Here is a 22,982-nt window from a genome sequence, read left to right on the forward strand (position 1 = left end):
GCTCAGGAGTTGGAGTCGGATGTTCTGTTTCAGCAGGTGGTAGAGAATGCTCGCCGATTAGAGGGCATGCGGGGTCAGGAGACTAAGAGGCCTCATAGACCAGAGAGACCTATTGGTTCATATTTTGGAGGCAGGGTACGACATGGTAGAGGTTTTGTGGGTCAGCCAGTTTAATTTGCACTTCAGGTTTCACATGGTGTTTCAGGTACCCATGGGTCTCAGGGTACCTGTACCGGACAGCTTTCACAGCCACATCAGCGGAGAGGTTGCTTTGAGTGTGGAATTACCAGTCACATAGTGAGAGACTGTCCTAGTTGTTGATATACGTAATTGCTTAAACCTTAATTAAAATTATTATTATCTCTTCCGTAATTGCTTAACTTTAATGGAAGTTTGTTACCCCTTTCACTATTGAGGTATTCTTATTTGGGGTCATTGATTCATGCTATCTCTCTTGTAGTCGAATTGCATGTTCGTGGAATAATTGTTACACATTACCTCTCCCCTGTTGAACTATTCTTCTTGAGACTATTATTTCCTTATTGTGTCTTTCTCTGTGAGTTCGTTCTTTCGTTTCCTTGTATTATGAAGTTCTTGTGTTGATTTACTTGTCGTATTCTCGTGTTAATATTGTTGTTGTTGTTGTATTCAGTGTTGTTGAGCCGAGGGCTATACATGGTTGTGATATTGAAACTGTTTTGAGGAAATGTTGTGGCATGTGGGCACAGATGGTGAAAGTCATTTATTTGAGTTGTTATGTTTTTGGCATACATGTTTTGTTGAGAAAATTGTTATGTGTTTGTACGAGGTTTCTGTCGTGCGGTTGTTATTATGTTGCACGAGATTTCTGTCATGCGGTTTTTATTGTGTTTGCACGAGGTTTATGCCGTGCGGTTGTTATTGTGTTGCACGAGGTTTCTGTCGTGGTATTATTATTAATATGCATGTGGTGGTATAAGGTATGGGTGTTGAAACACACGCGGTGAGATAAGGTAGGCTTGAAACGCGTGGCTAGTAGGGGAACTACTAGAAGCCATGCGGTGTGATAAGGTGGGCTAAAACGCGAGATGCTATTTCGTAAAAATGATTTTCAAAAATTAAATATAAAGGCTCGCGCGGTGATATAAGGAAAGTTGTGATTCATTTACGATTTGAGACTATAAGGCGATACCTCGGGAGTGCTCTTGTTGTCATTTCCCCTCTTCTGTGCACTTGTCTTTGATTGTTGTTTTCCTTAGCATACTATCAATTATTTCCCTCCGTGTTGCACTAGTTGCTCAGCTCTGTGTAGCTAATCTTATTGTGCTGGTCGTTGCTTCAAACTTCATTGCTGCTTCTGTTACACCGTACATTTCGTGGTGATCGTTGCTTATGTGACATTCACTGACTCTACTCTTATTTATTGACTGGAATTATGGTAGAACACTTGCACAAGCATACACGTAGTTAAATCACCCATATCAGGTTTAAAAGTTGAATTATGATGACATTAACCATTATACGTACTCTTGTCTTCTTGCCTAATGTGTGAAAATTGTTCTATTGGCACGTGAGTCGTCCCTGCGGTTATGAGTTGTAATGTGGGCACAAGATGCCAAGTGATTAGGGTTCATGAATTGGGACCCGTGAGCTATGATTATGAGGTTCTGTACCTCATAGAAATGCTTGAACAGATTTGGTATGAAAGCAGTTGTTCTCATTGAGTTGTTGCTGGTTTCCCTTTATTTGGTTTCCCCGGACTTAGGCTGTGATTAGTTACTCTACAACATTATTACTTGACTGCTTCCTACTGAATATTGTTGTTACTAGTGTATCATTGCAAGTATTGTCTTGTATTCCTTATCATGCTTAGCTTTATATTAATATTGTTTATATATTTGTTCATCTACACACTTGTTCAGGTTGTTTAATCCGGTAGATGTCTTAACTGTCCCTCGCCACTACTCCACCGAGGTTAGTCTTGATATTTACTAGGTACCGCTGTGATGTACTTATACTACACTTCTGCACAATTTTGTGCAGATCCATGTGCCTCGGTTGTTGTTGATTATTAGCTGGCTGGTCGAGCGGTGGAGACTCAAGGTAAACCTGTCATCGCGTTCGCAGGCCTCAGAGTCAACTTCTTATATTGTACTTGTACCATTTAATTTCCATTCCGAACAATTGTATTTAGGGATTTTCTAGAAAACTCAGTAGAGCTTATGACTTGTACTGTCGGTTTTGGGAGTTGTAATTTGTATAAGATTTTCATCTCGTATATTTTTTTATTTGATGGTTGAATTCTTCTAATTATTTAGTAAGTGTAGGCCTACCTAGTCTTAGAGACTAGGTGCCGTCACGGCATCCTACGGAGAGAAATTGGGGTCGTGACACCAACGGTGAACTATCCATGTAATTGTTCATTTTACTATCCTTAAAGTCATTGATTTTATTTAATAAGGTAACGATTAATAGGTGATCGTGATAATTCAAAGCATAAAATTAACGAAAGAGTGAAGTAGTTAATTTAATAATCAAAAATCATGAAATATCTACTAGAATCTCCCAAAGCTCGGTGTCACAAGTGCACCAACAAACTAGTAGAATATACAAAACCTCCTATACTACTGTCTGGAGTAAGATAGACAGAAAAATAAATACAACAAAGAAGAGACTCTGGGTGCTTCAAAATGGAGCATAGGGAGCAACTCACCACTAAGTCTCCGGGTAGCGGGGGCACGCACCTGAATGGCCGCCAGATGCACCTAGCTCAGATCCCGCATGATTTGTGCAGAAGTATAGCATGAGTACATAAACAACATATACCCACTAAGTATCTAGTCTAACCTCGAAAAAGTAGTGACGAGGGGTCAACATCGACACTTACTAAGCGTCAATAAATAAAGTGCAAAAATTATAAATATGCATGGAATACATCCGTAACAACGAAATAAGAAACAATAAATAAGTGGTTCTTTAACTAAATATCAATTAAAAATCCCCAACTATCACATACTAATTTCAACAAATAAGAGCCATCAAATAATTATAAATTCTCAAGTCATGGAAGAAATATCAAGTATAATCGGACTCCAAGCAATATCACGCACGAATTATGCTGAGGTCGTACGACCCGATCTAGAATAGTGTGTACACTACTGAGGGTCGACCGACACGAATTATAGATGCATCTAATATACTGCCGAGATGTTCGACCCGATCCACAGGAAGAGAGAATACTCTACGAAATCCGACTAATGGCTACTACATAAGAATAATACTCAAAGAAGGCATAATTTCCACTATCAGTCAAGTAACCCGCCAAAACTCAAAATAATGAAGCTCAGTCTTTACAAATCCTTTATCCAGTTTCTATTATAATTTAAGTAATTAAACTAACAAGTTGGGTACAAATAATATAAGTAATACATGGTAGAGTCCTAAAACTACCCGGACATAAGCATGATTTTAGCTACATACAGACTCTCGTCACATTGTGCACACGTAGCACCCACAATTATTAGCAAACAACCATTTATAGCACCTACAAGTATAATTCCCTCTTACAAGTTTAGGCAATAGACTTACCTCGTTTTCAAGTCCTTTTCCCGGTCCACAATTCACACTAAAAGCCTCACATTGGTGCCACGCAATCCAAAACTAGCCAAATATTGTACGAACTAATCAATGTATGTTCAAAAGTTTATAATTTAACTATTAGAGTAATTACCCAACCCAAATTGGAAGATTCCTAAAATTCACCCCCGGGTCCACGTACCCGGGTTCTGAAAATTTTTATAAATAAATATTACCCATAACCTCACGAACACAAATATATAATTTCTACTCAATTCCATAATTATTTTCGTGGTATAATCCCATTTTTATCAAAACCTAGGTTTTCCAACAAAATACTAAAATTTCTATAATTTCCATGTTAAACTCTACCCATAATCTATGTATTAAAATTCCTCTCTAAAAAGCTCCAAAATCGGCCAAGAGATGTGTGGAAATGAAATAAATGGCCTAAGTCCCATTTTAAATTAAAACATTATCCATGCCTGCCTTCTTCGCGACCGCGAACAAGCCCTCGCGATCGCGAAGGCAAAACTGCCCAAGCCCATGAAAATCTCTTACGCGATCGTGAGAGAGCCTTCGCGAACGCAAAGCACATGCCCTGCCAACCTACGCGAACGCGACCAGCCCTTCGCGAACGCGAAGGACATTTTACCTGCCCAGCCCCCAGGCCAAGCCTTCTTCGCGAACGCGAGCCTTCTCACACGAACGCGATGGCCAGTGGCCTAGAGTATCGCGATCGCGAGCTCCTTTTTGCGAATGCGTAGAACAAAATCTCACCAACCCAATTCCTTCATCGCGAACATGAGGCCTTCTCCGCGTTTGCAAAGAAGGAAACCAGAACATCATATATCAGAAATTTGGACTTAACTCCAGGTGGTCCGAAACTCACCTGAGCCCACCCAGGACCCCGTCCAACTGCACCAACAAGTCCATAAATATAATACGGACCTGCTCGAACCCTTGAAACACATAAAACAACACCAAAACTAATAATCTCACCCCAAAACCAAATTGAATCAACATATGAACTTCAAACTTTTCAACTAGCTCCGAACGCGTCGAATCTTACTTAGACAACTCGGAATGACGCCAAATTTTGCGTACAAGTCATAAATTACCATACAGACCTATTCCTAGGCTCGGAATCCCAAATGGACCTCAATAACACCGAAGTCTACTTCAAACCAAATTTAAAGAACTTGAAAACTTTCAATGCGCCTACTTTCAACATTAAGCATCGAAATGCTCCCGGATCACCTAAACAAATGCCGAAGTCCAAAATCATGATGCAAACTTATTAGAACCATCAAATCCCGATTCCGTAGTTATTTAATCAAAATGTTGACTCAAGTCAATCTTGGCCATCTTAGGCCACTATTAAGGAACCAAGTGTTCCGATTTCACCCCGAACCCTTTAAACCCAAACTGACTATCCCCGCAAGTCATAAAACAGTAAAGGAACATACAGAGAGTCTTAATTAGGGGAACATGGATATAAAAAGCAAAATGACCGATCGAGTCATTACACTCGGACCTCATCATAAGAGTTAGCCCACCTATTTAGCTCCAATGCAATATCTTTATATGACCTTACCATGGTTACAACCTCTATGTAATCAATTGTTCCTCCCGAGTCCACACTCGTCCACAAGATATAAGAATCTCTTTCATTCCACTAATAAAAAACTGAAAGGTCCATCAACACATCGACCATACCTTAAGACTATATTGCATACCAAGATGATGATCAAGCATCCATATTCCTTTTGCATCTCAAAAAAATTCTTCTCGTCATATCCAACACGTATTATAAAGCTACCTCGTTAAATTTACCATTTCACTTTAGAAATGTCTTCTCTATTTTATTTTAAGATTTTAGAAGAACTCACTCAATTTTAGAGCAACCAACGGTGAAAACATAGCTATCTTATAGCTCACTATACCACCACTCCCACTTCTAGGGACACTACCAAACCAAAGGGTCCTAAATTGAGTCTCCCAAGCCAAAGTTGTCGTCTATACCTGACCGTGTGTCCTTTAGACTGACCTACCCCATATCATGGGAAAACATCTCGCACACCATCCACTATATCATCATAAGCTGTCGGTGCCCAACTAATAACGGGTTCTCAATATCACATACGAACGAATAGAAAGAATCTGAAGACTTAGACTTCAAGCTAAAATAAAGTCGTCCGATAAGGAAAGAAAGAAAGAAAGAGAAGTTTCCTAGATGCTTTATAACTTATTAAAGATAAGTACATACGTTATCATATGGATCCACAAGCCTCTACTAGATATTTGCTCATGACTCGTAGAACTTATGAAACTAGGGCTTTGATACCAACTTATCACGATCTAATATCACTGCGATCATGGTTGCACCTAATCCAACCCGCTAGGTAAACCAACCAACATAAATGCAACTCAAATAGAAGATCATCAAATAAATAATAAAAATAAGAATACGAAGATTAATACAAACTATTTCAAGAACTAGTAGTACAAGTTACAAACAACTAAGATTGGGATTAAAACATTGATATGAAGAAAATACATCATTCATTTGAATATAAATAAACAGATATACAAGATCCTAGGCTATCATGAAGAAATGACAGCTAATAACTGGAACACTAATGTCTTCAATGATCATCCTCAACTTCGCAGCAACTTAGCTCCAAAATATGCACACAAGATGCAGAAGTATAGTATCAGTACTCCGACATGTGCATTTCATAAGTATATACAATAAAAGAGAAACAACCAAGGAACAACTCAATAACCAGGTGCAAAATCAAAGATAAATGTAATACACATTCTTTTCAAAATAACAAGGTCAAAAGCATATGCAAATGCATGAAATCTACATAGAAAGAAGATATACACCAAGTAATATTAGCTCGAATACTTCCACATGAATGTAAAGTATTTAGGCATGATAAGTTCTCATTTTCACATTAATTCCCAAATATAATTTATATGAATGCTCCTACATGAGTCTAAAATATCTATGCATGATGAAACTCAATATTTACATCAATCTGCCACCTTCTAAGGGTCCAACAATCCACTAGCAGGTCTCATGCATATGCAAAATGCATGAATTTGCGTATGTAGATGATATGCATGGATATTTATATATGAGTTTAGAACGTAAATGCATGATAAAGACTTAAACTTTACAACAATTGGCACTCTCAGTTCCCAGACACTCCTAGTGTCAAACTGTACACACACAACCCAATATAGCATGTATAATTATATGACTTCGGAGGAATGGATCCAAATTCATATGCCAAAGCATTATAGCTCTATAATCAGATAATCAGTATCTCAAAAACCAGTCATCAATCCTAATGGAATGAACCATCGTACAACAATTATATCAATCGCACCGCATAAACCATCGCGTCAACCTCAGTCCATATCAAAGAATCATATGCATGGACTTATGCATATGAACAAGAGATAAATATGTATGATGCATATGGACAAGGAAACAAATATGCAGGAATGTATGTATGTTTACAAGTATGACTATAACTATTATATATAATCCAACAAACAAAATGACAATCATGCCCAAATAAAGCATCAAAAAATTAGATATGATCTCTAACATGAATAAGAAAGCTCAAGTAGTAATACAAACAATTAAAGTATATCACAAGCAGAGCATAAACCAAAACAAGTTATAAGGAAGCATAAAATCTACACCACGTATGATATAACCTTGGTGCCCACATATACATTGTCACCTCACATATACGGCACCCCGACCATGTAGCATATATCACATAATTTTATTTTAGAAAAACTTCTCTCAAGTGAAGGTTGAGCAAGATACTTACCTTACCTCACGCTAGCTTTATTCTTCAAAATCTGCCTTTTCTAGCTCCAAAGCCATTAAATGGGCAAATACCTTAACCCCCCCCTCCCCCAAACTTCGGACATATTATTGGCTGCATCCTTGTACTATTTGTGATCTTAATTACCCCTTATACTTAGTTATTCGATAGTTGTTAACCCCTTGGACGATCTCATCCCATGAAAGTGGCATGCACTCGCCTGCCACGTGGATTTTTCTATCTATGTGGCATTTTTTGAAAAGTAAATTATATTTGTTTTACCTTTTTAAGTGTGTTACTTTTTTAGATAATCTTTTTTGGATAATAATTATAATAAAACTTGGCTAGAACTATATTATTTAGGCTAATATTTTTGGCATTTTTTGAAAAGTAAAATATATTTGTTTTACCTTTTTAAGTGTGTTACTTTTTTAGATAATCTTTTTTGGATAATAATTATAATAAAACTTGGCTAGAACTATATTATTTAGGCTAATATTTTTGGCCAAAAATAATAAAGTTTTAGTTATTCTCTTTTGAATTTGATCTATAAAAAAATTTGTACATTTGACATATGTCACGACCCAAAAACCCAATCAGTCGTGATGGCACCTAACACACTTGCTAGGCAAGCCAGACATAACAATAATGAATCATAATAGTAGAAATAACAGATTTAACATAAGTATAAAACCTTAATACCGCATAGTAACACCAATACATGATAAATCTCCTAGAACTAGTAAATACAAAGTCATGAGCTCTAAAACGGAAAATACAAGTCTGAAAGCTAAATAGCAATATTGTCTGAAATAAAGACAACAGTAAAATATGGAAAGAAACGCCAAGACTGTGGTCGAGAATACAACTCTACCTCGTCTCTCGATGATCAACTCAGCTAGCAAACTCCGCTACCAGTGACTAGGTCCGACACCTGAATATGCACAACTAACTGCAGAGTGTAGCATGAGTACAACCGACCCCATATACTCAGAAAGTCATAACTGACCTCGGCGAGGTAAAAGCAACAATAATTATAAATGATACTTTCTATAACCTGTACAATTCATAAATTTAACAAGTACAAGACAGTAATATGATCAAATCATAAAATCACGGATAAAATCACTTTGGTGCTCATAATTACTCTAGTACTCTGCTCAGTCAATGATTCGATATATAAAGATGATATCCAAGTAAATCGGGTAAATAATCATGAAAATTGCAAGTAAAGATGAAATGCAATAACCAAACAACACCGGCAAGATTTCCTCAGAATTTCCATAATCGTACCAAACCACTGATCACGTGTCCTCAATCCGCGTGTACACCATCAAGAGAGAAATATGAGAGGGTGACCCTGGGGGATGGATCCATATCCACACGCTGCACGTCGTAGTCACATGCAATAACCATACTCCGCCCGACGTGGTCACAAGCTTTATATCATAATCCGCGCGGCGTGGTCACAAGCTCAATATCACGAATTCGTCCGGCGTGATCACAAACTCAATATCACTGATTCGTCCGGTGTGGTCACAAGCATAACAACACAATCCGCCCGACGTGATCACATGCATGACAACACAATCCGCCTGGTGTGGTCACATGCATAACAACATAATCCGTCAGGTGTGATCACATGCATAACAACATAATCCGCCGAGCGTGGTATCAGGCATCCAGTCCAAATCATATCATACAGAAGCAAATATACAAGAACACATGTATATGATCAATGAATATCAGATTTCATGCTCTTGGACTGGTATAAGTGACATACTAAAGTGTATGCATGTGCAAAGTGTACTATCATAGCTCAAATCGCAATTTCATCACGAAAATAGCAAATATCAAGTTCAATCGGGAGATTAGACTCTATATAACCTCAAACATAGATCAAATAGCTCACAATAGAGTTACAACTATGAGAAACATCACAACTTAAAGCTTAACAATCAATTCAAGGCATGTTATAGTCTAAGCACTACCCCGAGCATGGATAAATATGTCGGCGCTCGCACATGGGCTCAAACTCCACACATATGCGCCCCCATAGCACGTAGCTATCACAAATAACTCAGGTAACTAGTACCTCAACCAAGTTTAGGTAAGATACTTAGCTCAAGCAAGCCAAATTACTCCTCTAACAAGCCCTTCCCGCATGAATCAACCTCCGGACGACTCGAATCTAGTCAAATTAACTTATATAATCAATAAAGGCCATAGGAATTGATTCCAAATGATAAAGCTAAGATCTTTAACCAAAATCAAAAAGTCAACCGCGGGCTCGCATCTCGGAACCCGGTCAAACTCAAAAATTCTAGACACTCATTTAATTATGAGTCAAACCATACCAATTTCATCCAATTCCAACCACAAATCGACCTCCAAATCATCAAATCTCACTCTCCAATAACATAGCCTTAAATCCCCAAATTTCACCTTAAACCCACATAATCTAGGTATAATAATCAATGGGTAATCAATATCTATCATCAAAAGTGAGTAAAGATCACTTACCACTTCAAGTGTGATGATAAGCTTTCCAAAAATCACCCTAGACCGAGCTCCACAACTCAAAATATGTTAAAATGACAAAAACCCTCAAAAAATAAAGTACTTTCTGCCCAGGCATACCATTCGCGATTCCGGGACCAACTTCGCGATTGCGAAGCTCAATCAACACTGCCCCAGAAAATGGCCTACGTGAACGCGACATGAAGCTCGCGAATGTGATGCACAACCAACAGGATACTTCGCTAACGCTAGCAACCTTACGCGATCGCGATGACTTACAGCCTGAAGTCCCCAGCTGAACTCCCCTTCTACGCAAACACGACTACATACTCGCGATCGCGATGACCTATGCCTCTCAAAGCTTCGTGAATGCAAGCTCACTTCCACGAATGGGATTAACAATCACCTCTATCAACATAATGCCTTCTGCGACCGCGATAACTTCTTCGCGATCGTGAAGAAGGAAACCAGAACCTCTGCATCAGCAGTCTCAAACATGATAAAAATGATCTGAAACCCATCTGAAACACACTCGAGGCCTTCGAGACCCCGTCCAATCATACCAACCAATCCCAAACACAATACGAACCTACCCGAGGCCTCAAATAATACAAAACAATATCAAAACCACGAATCGCACCCCGATTCAACCCTAATGAACTAATGAACTTCCAACTTCCAACTTCCTAAACTCATGCCTAATCACATCAAACCAACCCGGAATGACTTCAAATTTTGTACACAAGTCTCAAATAACACAACGGTACTATACCAACTTTTGAAACTAAAATCCAAACCCGATATCAACAAAGTCAACTCTCAGTCAAACTTCTCTCAACCTTCCAAACCTCCAACTTTCCAACTTTCGCCAAAAAACTTCAAATCAACCTACGGACCTCCAACTCTAAATCCGGATATACGCTAAGTCCATAGCCACCATACGAAGCTATTGTAACCATCAAAACTCCATTCCCGGAGTCTTCTACATAAAAGTCAAAATGCCGGTCAACTCTTTTAACTTAAGCTTCCAACTTTGGGACTAAGTGTCTCAATTCACTCTGAAACTTTCCCGAACCCAACCCAACCACCCCGAAAAGTCACGAAACCTCAAATACACATAAATAAAGAATCAAATAGAGGAAACATAGCTAAATACTCAAAATGACCGGCCGAGTCGTTACAAAATAAATAGTCAAGGCATCTAATAAGATATAAAAAGTACATAGTTTGAACTTTATTATTTTGGCTATAAATTTTTATTTAGCTATAAATTATGGAGCTCTAAAAATGTATTTTTTTATACAGATTTTACTTGAAAAAATAAAAATACACAATTAAAATAAATAGCCATTGCATCAAAATAAGAAATAAAAAGAGCGTACAATTGCAAGTTCATTATTTTGGCTATATTTTTTTTATTTGGTAAAAAATAATGGAACTGTAGCCAAATTGTTTTTACTGATTTGACTCTAAAATAAAAATACACAATTAAAATAAATAGACATTATATCTAAAGAACAGGAAATACACAAGTAGTACTCCATTATTTTTGCTAAAAGATTTGTATTTGGCTAAAATGATGGAGTTCCAACCAAAATTTTTACAAATTCGATCCGAAAAAGAAGAAATATGCAGTTGGAAAGAATAGACATTATATCTATAGAAGAAATAAAAAAAAAATAGTTGGAGTAAAGTCCACGTTGTATGTTAAGATGAAGCAAGAAGATATACATAGTTGTAACAAATAAATCATTATATATAATTATATGATAATTAAAAGGTAAAAAATAACCTACTTGGAAGCTGATTTTTCGATTTTTCTTCACTTCTACGCGCTTAAAAGAGAGTACAACCATACTCTTTACCACATCAACGTCCAGGGGATAATTGCTCTCAAAAAATCCAAGTTCGGGAGGGGGGGGGATAGTTAAGACCACGAATATGGGCGTAACTAATAATTTGTGCCAAGTTTAGGTTTTTTTTTGGTATTCCAACAAGCCCAATCTATCCCAAACAATACTCAACAAGGTCAAATAAAGTTATAAAAATTAATTCCAAACAATAAAGTTTTAATCTTTATTGAAATCTCAAAAATCAGTAAAAGTCAACCTGGATCACTTGGTCTAAACCTAGAATTATGATTAAATCTCGGTGAACAGTAACCTTTCGAGTCCAAATATGTAATTAGTTTCTAAATTTGAGTCCAAATCGACGTTGTATCTCAAAATACCCTTTCTGAAGTTTCAAGTCAAAAACTCATTTTTTACTTTATAAATTCTTGACTTAGGTGTATGTAATAATCCATAGGTAATCATGATATAACCCCTCTTCGAAATCGCCTTCTCCCGATCTTCAAAACTAAAAAATGGTAAAAATAAGGTTAAAATCCCGAAATTGGACGTTTTATACCCCTAGAAATAGTTCTTATTTGTGATTGCGGTCACCACCCTCGCGGTTCACAAAGTGTCCAACACTATTTTATTCTTCATTATAGCAGCCAAGAAGCTCCACGATTGCGATGCACCAATGCGTACCTCTATACTACTATCCTTTAGTATAATGATGGCCATAACTTTTGTATAAATGTCCGAATAACAAACTATTTAAATTTTTAAATATTAGGCTCAAAGGACTACACCTTTTATTTTTTGATCATCCCCAAATTCGTTATAGATTGCGAGATATAAGTTTCAAAAGTCAATCCACTATCATCAAATATTTATTCTACGTGATCGTCGAGAACCTTCCGCTAACAAAATCCAAATTCTACTTTACTCTTTATAATCAGTATCCTAACCATCGTGATTGCGATTTACACTCCTGCTGTCAAAAATGAGCAGCTGTTAAGTGGCTAGATTTGATCAAAAACTATCCCAAAATTCACCCGAGGTTCTCGGGACCCCTCCAATGATCCTAACTAATCTGTATATTTATACGAACTTGTCCAAACTCAAAACACATATGACAATATCAGAACCGAGAATCAAGCATCAAATCAAAATCATTAACTTTCTTAAGTCCTCCAACTTCTAACTTTCACAAGATACGTCTGAATCAAACTCGAACCATTCGCGAGTTTCCCAAAATATTCCGACAAGTTCAAATACCCTATATGAACTTCTTCGAAGGCTCGAAACATGCGGCAAAACATAATAATATAAAAGTCAAACCTTAGTCAAACTTATGAACTCTTAAGTTCTTCAAATTGCCAACTATTAACCAATAATGTTGAATTCTTCTCGGGCCATCTGAGACCCCATCAAACATACGTCCCAATCCAAAATTATTATACGAACCTATTGGAACCTTCTAATCAGAAAGCGAAGCTTGTTTACCTAATATGTTGAGTTTGGTCAACTCTCTTAACTTTAAGGCTTCTAGCTATGAACTAAGTGTTCCAAATCACTGCGGACTTTTTGGAACTCGAACCAACCATAAATATAAGTCATAAAGCATCATATGAATCTACTCAAGGTCTTAAATCATAGAACATAATGCTAGAACTCAAAATAATTGGTTGAGTCATTACATGTTAGTCCGGTTAGGGGTTAGTAGGTCGTGGTCGGTTAAGGAGTCCATTGTAATAGGTTATATGGGCCGATTCATGGGTTAACCCGGCCCATTTGGCAGGTCTAACTTATACTACATTTTTATATATTTTGTTACAGGTTCTGAGCGTGGTACTAGTGGGACCCAAGAGACTATCTAGGAGTACTTTCTTGGAGGCTCAAGGTAGAGCTACTTGATCGATCCGCAGTGCCCTTGGAGTCACCTTCGTCTATCTTTCTATTATAGTTTATCTTTTATTCAGACAATATATGTATTATGTTTCAGATAGTTGTATTTGATTCAGTAGCTCATGGCATCATGACACCAATTCCTAGGGATATTTTGGTTATTTTTGTACTTGTGTTATTAGCTTTAGATTAATTGTTATATTATCATCTTTGTTTAGACTCTGTTGTTGCTTCACGATATTTGAAATTGTCGTTTATGATTGGTTCATCTAGCGGGTTGAATTAGATCCATCATGACCTTGGTGGAATTTTTGATCATTATAACATTACAATGTATTTATACATCGGGATTTGAATAATAAATAAATATAATTATAAATAGTACCGAGTTAACTTAATTAAATTAATTATCTTTGCAAACTAATGATATTTAATTATTTAGAATTTATGTATAGATCAATGTAATATAGCATTGATGTTCATCCTTCAAGACAAATTTACATGTTTAGTTCAACTTCTATTAGCTAGTAGCACTGGTTAAGACTTGGGAACAAAAATCAAAAGATGTGGTACAACGGATGTGGCTGTTCTTCCCTTGTCTAGGGTTCGAGCCCTGAGTATAGAAAAATTCTTGGTAGAAAACGCTTTCCATCAAATGAAGGCCTATGCGGCGCGAATACGAATATAATCGAGTTCCAATGCGGGAACCGGACACTAGGCGGAAAACCAAATAAAAAAAAAAAAAGACTTGGGAACGAAAGGTTCAAAACTAAAAACAAAAATCGGAAATGTCGAGCAAAGAAAAAGAAAGGGAAGAAGTAGTACAGTATATCCAATACGGGGAGTACTTATATTCCTGCTGACGACTACCAGAAAAGACCCTCGCTTAACAATTCAATCAATGTCGAACGAAGTCCCAGAGAAACAACCGTGCGACACGGCGGAGCATGACCCGACCAGTGTCGCCGTCGATGGCGTTGCGGACAACAGCGACACATCAAATTCTGCCTTAGCGAAGGGGCTTTCTACTATAATTTCTTCTATAATCCGGGAATTTGATGACAGCGCTGCCGCCACTTCTCGTAGTCAAGATCAGCTCTCATCCACTCTCGATCGTCTCACTGGAGGTACCATTCTTCACCTTCTTATAAATATAACCGCTGGACTTAATTTTGACATTTATTCTTTGTGGTGTATTAGTGTGCCTTTTTTGTGTGATAAGAACTGGAATTGGGGATCCATTTACTGTTTATTAGGCTGAGCGAACTCCTTCTCGTTCGCACTTGTTATTGAATATAAAGTAGGAAGCTTTGCAGTCAAAAACTGCACTCTTATTATGTTATGGTACATCTTTGAAAGACTCCAAATTATTTTCACTAAGGTGGGTGTCCGAACTAGGTGGCTTAGTGATCGTGGCATAAAGAGTGACAAATCCAGCTGCAACATGACATGCAGGCTCACCCAAAAACCTCTGCTGGTGCGAAGTAGCATGTTGTTAAAAGGATTAGTCAAGATGAACACAAGCTACCCAAACAACACCCCCTCATGTATAAAATAAAAATTAAAAGAAATGAATCACTTTTTATTGCTAATGGAAGGTAGCAGGTATCCCATGAAATTAGTCGAGGTGCAAGCTGACCCTAACATCATGGTCATCAGGAAAAAAAAGTGAATCACTTTGGCGGGGGAGAGGAAGAGGGGGGGGGGGGGGGCAGCATGGAGGACATTAGTTGTATGTGTAATTTCTTCCGCACCTTCTAGTCCCATTGGAGCTTAGCATTTTTTCCATGAGAATAAAAACATGCACTTCTTTATTGTGACATGTAGATCCAAATTGCTTTCATCAGTTAAGTGAACTATTTCGCTATTGCGTTATGATATTGTTAGTTCTCATTAAACCTTAAAGCTTCAAAAAAATTAATAAAGAGCAATAGGAAAAGACACATAAAAAAAAGCAATAGGAAAACACACATTGTTTTCGTAGATTCAGATTTCCAGAAATTTCATCAGATAGTTGCTTAGGAAAAAGGTTCCTCTTTATTCCATACATTGTGAACAATCAATAACTTAGTGGACTATATTTCCGTGTGTGCCCCAAAAAAAGAGTTTGAGAAAGCTTGAAATTTCTTTTAGCTCTTTCCGTGTTCGTAGAAATGAGAGATGATCGGGAACAACCTTCGGGTTTTACCTGTTAACGCACACATCCGGTTAAGGCTACCCACTTCGGTGGATCTTACCCCAATTTTTATATACATGAAAATTTTGTCAAATTCTCTTTCGTCTATCTCCTCATCATTTACTATGTACAATGAGACGTTCGTGTTCTCTAGGAAAAGAAGACATGTTGTTTTTCTCCTTTGCACCTGATTATTGGTAGCCGCATGCAATTGCAATTTGCAATAATAGAAAACTGTATTTCTTCAAGTTTTCCTTCCACATGTCAATTGCCAGTGATATGATGATAGACTCTTCTTTCCGTTTGCACATCAACTGCATTGATAATGTTTAGGTCTTGGATGATTCTACTATTTCATGGATTGTTACTTATCATTCCAGAAGAAGAAAATAGCATCAACTTTTGTTCGAGTAGATATCTGAGACAGTTTCTTGGAAAACCTTTCTCTGTGTGCTGGGCTAGTCTTGTTTGTTTGAATGTGCTAGGTCATCTTCTATATGAGGATAACTGCACTGCAATTCCACTTGCAACAAAATCTGAGGTGACAAGGTTTAGAGGGTGGTACAGAGTTTAATGTTCCTAGCTTTTTGTTATGATAACTAAAAGGCTGTAGCATAAGATAAATGCTACAAGGATTTACTGTCGGCTGCTTTTGACCATTTGACCACTCTCCCTTGCTGGGCTGAGTGCTGAAACCGGCTCAATGGGTTCTAATTCTAAGAAGGGTAATCTAAGTCAATCAAAAAGTTTATTATTCTCCCAAATGGGGCTTTCCTTCACCCACCTCCATAGGGATAGTCCATAACTACTTCTCTTACTACAGGATGTTTACTTAACCAACGCTTAGATCCAGTTGCAAGGACATGATCGCTTGACACAGTTGATATATTTCCTGTGACAGTTCTTCTTGCACTTTCAGCCACCTCGTCATTGTAACTTAGGAGTTTTACTTGAGAGGACTTATGTCTATCTGATAGTTCATTTCCAGTGTTACTATTTCTTGGACAGATCCAGTGCTGTTAACCAGTTTTTGCTGATGAAAGGTGTGACACCAAAGGAAATATTAAAATGAATATAGATCTAGTGAAGATATTAAAATGAATATCAATCCTAAATGATCTCCTTTTTGAACTGTTAGATACGAACTCTCTAGAGGAGGTTGATGTCGCTAAGAGCCATACAATAGAGAAGTTCTGAGAAAAGTAAAGGGAAACAGTAATCAGACAGAATAGAAGTTCAGCCCCATACCCTGGAAATTTCATCAATACTAATTTAATGGAACATGGATTCACTAACTATCACAAGCTTATAGAAGTAGGAAAGCATCGTACAATATAATATTTGAAACATAAAAGGGCTATTAAGAATAGGGATTCAGGTTGGTAAATGTGGCGTTTTAATCGAAGATTCTGTTTCTTTCAATTGCTTTTCTTGTTATTTCATGGTCCTGCTTGTACCTTCTGTTAATGTATGTAGTAACCAATCATCTATATCTGCAGAGCTTGACAAACTGCTGGAAGATGCCCCATTGCCTTTTATTATGCAGCATGCTGCTAGAATTTCTGGTGTTAGGAAAAGAATTACATCATTGAATTCACTTTTGAAGTCTATACAAAGGCGTCTTGATAATATCGATCACACATTATCTGCTGGCTTGATACATGGTACAATTATTTTTCATGATACATATTGTGTCAAGCTTTTTCATGACAACTCAAATAGGATGTACGCAGGTTTTATTCTTTATCTTGATTGATACTTTGCCTTCCTATATGAATGCTTTACTTGTGTAATTTTTCAAAAATAGTTCTATGTACACGATTTATCTTTGTAAACTGGTAAAGTACATGAACTTTTTATTATATCCAAGTCGTTGTATATGAAAGTTCTGTGAAACAGTAATTCTAGAACTCTGTGAAACAGTAATTCGTCGTGGAAATTTAATTTTCCATGGGAGAGTTAATTTTTCTCATACACATAGTTAAGGTTTAAAGGAAGCTTATCCACTCTAGCTGTGGGAAAAATATTTCCTCCTTTGCATTTTATACAATGGTAAAAAGAAGAAAATACCTAAAATAATGGTTGAAAACTTAATTTGACAAAACAAATTAAATGAAAGTTAAAAATTTGAATATTGAACTAAATTTGAATTCTTGGATGTTGTATAGAATATTATTAATGCAATGGTATTAAACCATTTTGAAACATCGCAAAATAGAAAGAGTGTCATATAAATTGAAACAGAGGGAATTGCTAAATAGAAGAAGTGTGTCTGGAGGGTTCGTAACTTGGGGGATTTCACTATGATGATCTTGGGGGGAAATCCTAACGGTTTTTCTTCTTCTTCATTAGCATCTTGTTTCTGCTACGCATGGATGCATGATGTTGCGTTATTGATGTGGTTTAGGTTGACAATGGTTTTAACATTCGCTCTGTGATACTGTGGGTCTTTTTCTATCTCTGGTAGGCATGGATGTATGACATTGTATATTGATGTGGTTTTCTGATGTTCAAGAAGTGCATCCTATGGGTATTAGTCGTCTCTTGTGCGGTTTGAGACATCTGTTGTAGTGTTGTATATTATATATAGGTAACTCATTCTAATTTATTTTTGGCTAATAACCAGCAAACACAGTGGAACTTTTGCTTGTGATGTAGAAATTACTCCACATGTCCCAAAATCTTGTCCTGATTCTGTTTATGACGGAGCACCTGAACAAATTGGCTTTTCTTTCGTGCATTTTTTTTTATATTAGGAAATGCGTCCAGTTCTCTCTCTCTCTCTCTGGTTTGTCTATGGCAGTTAGGGAAATATATTGTGGTGGACTAAATGTTTCAAGGTATTAGGAGCAGTGTTATCAAAGGCCAAAAGCGCAGAAAAAGCTCTAAGATCCGTTGGGGCGTTAAGCGCAAAGCGCAAATAAAGCGTGGGCTTTAATGAAAAAAGGCGCAACGTAAAAATATGCATGTAGTCCAAGACTAATCATTATAAGCATGAATAACAAATATATGGACAAAGAAATTGAAAACAATTCATGATAAAGTGAAATATCAATTGTTTAAGGTTGTCTTTTCAGGATTACACTCATTGGCAAGGAAAAGTATGCCTTAGAGCTTTGATGCGACACTAAAGCGCACACAAAGCGAGGCGAAGCGCTCAACATGTTTTGAGCCTCGCTTCAGGGCTTAAGCGCGCTTTAAACGCGCCTTTGACAACACTGATTAGGAGTAAAGTAGTTTTGAGTTAAAATGCTTAATACTTTAATTACAATATAAATTAGAGTATCTGCTTTTCATTTGTGCATTTTAGGTGAGTCGGGCTGGAGATTCTCATTCACTAAAACCTTGTTATATCTTTCTTGCAGAGAAGTCAACAGGGGATGGTGGGCGAGACCATGAGAACCATAACAGTCTTCATTGACGAGGTAATGCTGATAATTGCCGTTTCTGGTGTTCGATGAACATGCTACGTTCTTTCCTTTGTATATGCATGAGTGCTAACATCAAGGAGACAATTCGCATAGGAGGTCAATTTGCGAACTATTTCCTAGTCTTTCATGCAAAAAGGTTGTTGAGGTTTATTGGGTCATATTAAATGTTTCCTTACCACGTTTATTTATTTGATAAGAAAATAAATAAATATGGTAAGGGAACATTTGATCTTGTTGACTGTTGAGTCCATCGGTAGTGGGATGGGGGCCTTGGTTTCTTTAATTGGTCTCGGGCAATCCATATCCTTTGAGCTAACTTTTGGGGTTGAGTTAGGCCCAAGGTTCATTTCTTTATCAAATCTAGAACGCGCAATCCTTGTGCATTATATGATTTCTTTAGTTACAACAGCTTTCCTCCTCACGAGAACATCAGAAACTAGCATGATAAACATGGCTGAGTGTCGATAAGCAAGTGATCCACCCAATCTCCCCTTATTTTTTTCATTTATGGAAGAACAGGTATTTTATGGAGAATGTTAGTGGCAAATCTTGACTTTGCATTCTTTGATGCCTGTCTTACTCAAAAGGGAAAAAGAACAATCATTCCCTTCTTAGTTCTTATCTACTCAGCAGTAATTTCTAATTCTAAGTAAACGTCTCAATAATTTCTGCCAAGTGAAAAGTTTAGCATGTAAAATAAGGCAATGAGGGTCCAAAATAGGAATAACCAAAAGCATATTGAGAAAGGGGCATATCTTGCATGGTAAGTGATTACCCAAACCTAGTAACAGGCTGAAGGTAGAGCCCTCTAGCTTAAACTTTTTCGTGCCTTATATAGTCAGCGGAATTTTCTTGCCTTCTACCACCAACCTTTCCCAGTATGCGTCATATGGAAAAGTAAATTGATATATGCATTCTGTCTTGTGTTTCAGTGTTTTGGTGCTGCAATTCTTTGGTGTGCAAATCATTTGCAAGTTGGTGCATTGCATTATTAAAGTACGCAATATTATTAGAAGACGCAAAATGTGATAACCTTTGGATGAGCTAAATTTTCTCAGTATTGCTTTCATGATGTCCAAAAAGAAGTTTGTTGGTTTTATGTCATTGACGAACTTCTAAATCAGTTAATTTGCTATGTGGTTGTTTTGGGGCAGTTCATGATCAAGATCCTGGAGAAGATTCAAATCGCTTTCTCAGTGCCAGTAAAATCTCCTTTTGATTGCAAGCATTTGTAACTGATTCAGCGTACGGTATGAAAATATGGTCTGAGATTATAACATTTTGGCTTTCAGAGAAATTTTGGATATAAGTGCTATCCCTGATTTGAGAATGGTTCTTTTACCTGTCAGAAATGTGCATTTCCAGCTTGTGCCAGAGTGTGTCCGAGTTGCCCAGGAAAGGGAAACATGGAAAATATGTGGCAACTGCTTAGCAGCTCAGCTAAGTGTAGGCCTGTAGGTGCAATTTGAAGGGTGTATCTTTTCTGAAACTTATTCATATATTCTGCTCTTAAAGGTATTGTTAACTGTTTTGCATTGCATTGGATGTGTTCTTTTGTTTTACAACAACAAAGTTAAGTGTATAATGTGTATCTAGAAGAGTTTGGATATCTTAATTTATTTAAGGCAGAATACCTAAACAATTCCCCCCCCCCCCCCCAAAACTTGGCACAGATTATTAGTTACAGCCCTAAACTATTCGTGGTCTTAATTACCCCCCTCAACTTGGCCTTTTGAGAGCCATTACCCCCTGGACGCTGATGTGGCAAAGAGTGTGGGTGCACCCTCTTTTACGCGCGTGGGAGTGAAGAAAAATTGAAAAATCAGCTTCCAAATAGGTTATTTTTTAACTTTTAATTGTCATATAGTCATATATAATAATGATTTATTTGTTGTAACTATGTATTTCTTCTTGCTTCATCTTAACATACAATGTGGACTTTACTCCTAACTTTTATTATTTTTAATTTCTTCCAAGATATAATGTCTTTTTGTTCCAACTGCATATTTCTTTTTTTGTTTTTGGCCGAATTTATAAAATGTTTGGTAGGAACTCCATCATTTTAGCCAAATAAAAAACTTTTAGCAAAAATAATGGAGTACCAATTGTGTGTATTTTCTGTTTTTTTTTCTTTATATATAATGTATATTTATTTTAATTGTGTATTTTTATTTTCGAGTCAAACGAATTAAAACAAATTGGCCATAGATCCATTATTTTTTACCAAATAAAAAAAGTATAGCCAAAATAATGAACTTGCAATTGTACACTCTTTTTATTTCTTCTTATGATGTAATGACTATTTATTTCAACTGTGTATTTTTACTTTTTTAGGTAAAATCTGTAAAAAAAATAAATAAATAAAAAATTTAGAGCACCATAATTTAGAGCTATATAAAAAATTATAGCCAAAATAATTAATTTCAAACTATGTATTTTTATAACTTTTTAGATGCCTTTGACTATTTATTTCAATTGTATAAATCTTTATTTTCAGGTCAAATTCAAAAAAAGAATAACTAAAACTTTATTATTTTTAGCCAAATAAAAAACTTTAGCCTAAATAATATAGTTATATCCAAGTTGTATTATAAATTTTATTCGAACAATTTTATCTAAAAAAGTAACATACTTAAAAATGTAAAAATATATTTTATTTTTCAAAAAAATGCCACATAAACAAAAAAATTCACATGGCAGGCGAGTGCATGCCACTTTCCTGAGATGAGATCGCCCAAGGGGGTAATAGCTATCGAATAACCAAGTATAGGGGGGTAATTAAGACCATAGATAGTTCAAGGATGTAACCAATAATGCGTGCCAGGTTTAGGGGGGTTTTAAGATATTTTGCCTTTATTTAATGAGTTACCATAAAATTGAACGTGATAGATGTATGAGTCGAAATCTGTCTCAGTATTTGGTGGGAAGTAACTTCGAGAAAAGAGTCTGCCGAGGTCGACCTGGAGATGGTGAAGCCTGTGGTCGAGATGCAGACGCAGGTCGATGTCGAGCACGGCGGAAAGAACAGTAATGACTAATTTACTAGGGTAGGATATTAAAGAGAATATTTCTTTGGATATCCTTTGTACTTGTGTAATTAGAGTTTATTGGGGGTATGTCCCATACAAACAGGAAAAAAAATAATGAATAAAGATATGTGATATTCACTTGATAAGAACACTTTTCGGAAGAAGAATCTCTCTCTAGCAAAGATACAGACATATTCTTTTCATTAAGATTCTTGCTCATATTATTCCATACTTTTCCATCAGATCCGAGAATAGTTCGAATATTCTAGGATTTATCTGTCACGCATCATTGTCAGGAGGAACAATCATCTAACTCATTCATTATTGGGTGAATCATTCCTTCTATTTACTTAAATGCCATTTATTGTTATTTATTGCTAGTTACTCCTAAATTATTGCTCATACTTTTGGAATATTTAATGCATGATATTATTAATCACCCACTAGATCAACCCCACATTATCCGTATTTTCAAGATCCACGTTTAGGAATATTATTATTAACTATGTTTAACCCAACATTACATAAATATAAAGGTTTAACCGAAAGTTATATTTTTTGGTCAAACAATTTGGCACCATATGTGGGGATTTTCTAGTTAAATTTTTAGTTTCCTCTAGATCCACAACTAACACGGATTGCTAACGTAAAAAAAAAAAGAGACCAAGAACAAGATTCCC

General features: G+C 36.6%; 1 protein-coding gene and 1 pseudogene across 6 annotated transcripts; both read left to right on the forward strand.

Moving 5' to 3' along the window:
- The first annotated feature begins 14,456 nt into the window (after positions 1-14,456).
- LOC104119393 (uncharacterized) lies at positions 14,457-20,915 on the forward strand. Of its 6 annotated transcripts, XR_001973806.3 has the most exons (7): positions 14,457-14,793; positions 17,342-17,506; positions 18,599-18,682; positions 19,208-19,267; positions 20,206-20,269; positions 20,428-20,523; positions 20,623-20,915. XR_001973806.3 is itself a non-coding variant. In XM_009630886.4 (4 exons), exons 1-3 carry the CDS (start codon positions 14,568-14,570, stop codon positions 19,261-19,263), a joined length of 447 nt encoding a protein of 148 aa, XP_009629181.1. In that variant the 5' UTR covers positions 14,457-14,567; the 3' UTR covers positions 19,264-19,267; positions 20,428-20,915. The 6 variants fall into 6 exon arrangements, 2 of the variants coding, with proteins under 2 accessions (XP_009629181.1, XP_033508221.1); XR_001973804.3 differs by lacking the exon at positions 20,206-20,269; XR_691433.4 differs by lacking the exon at positions 18,599-18,682.
- On the forward strand, positions 15,808-15,914 carry LOC117273229 (U6atac minor spliceosomal RNA; annotated as a pseudogene).
- Positions 20,916-22,982: the final 2,067 nt, after the last annotated feature.

Source organism: Nicotiana tomentosiformis, chromosome 11, assembly GCF_000390325.3.
Source record: "Nicotiana tomentosiformis chromosome 11, ASM39032v3, whole genome shotgun sequence".
NCBI classification, from domain to species: domain Eukaryota; kingdom Viridiplantae; phylum Streptophyta; class Magnoliopsida; order Solanales; family Solanaceae; genus Nicotiana; species Nicotiana tomentosiformis.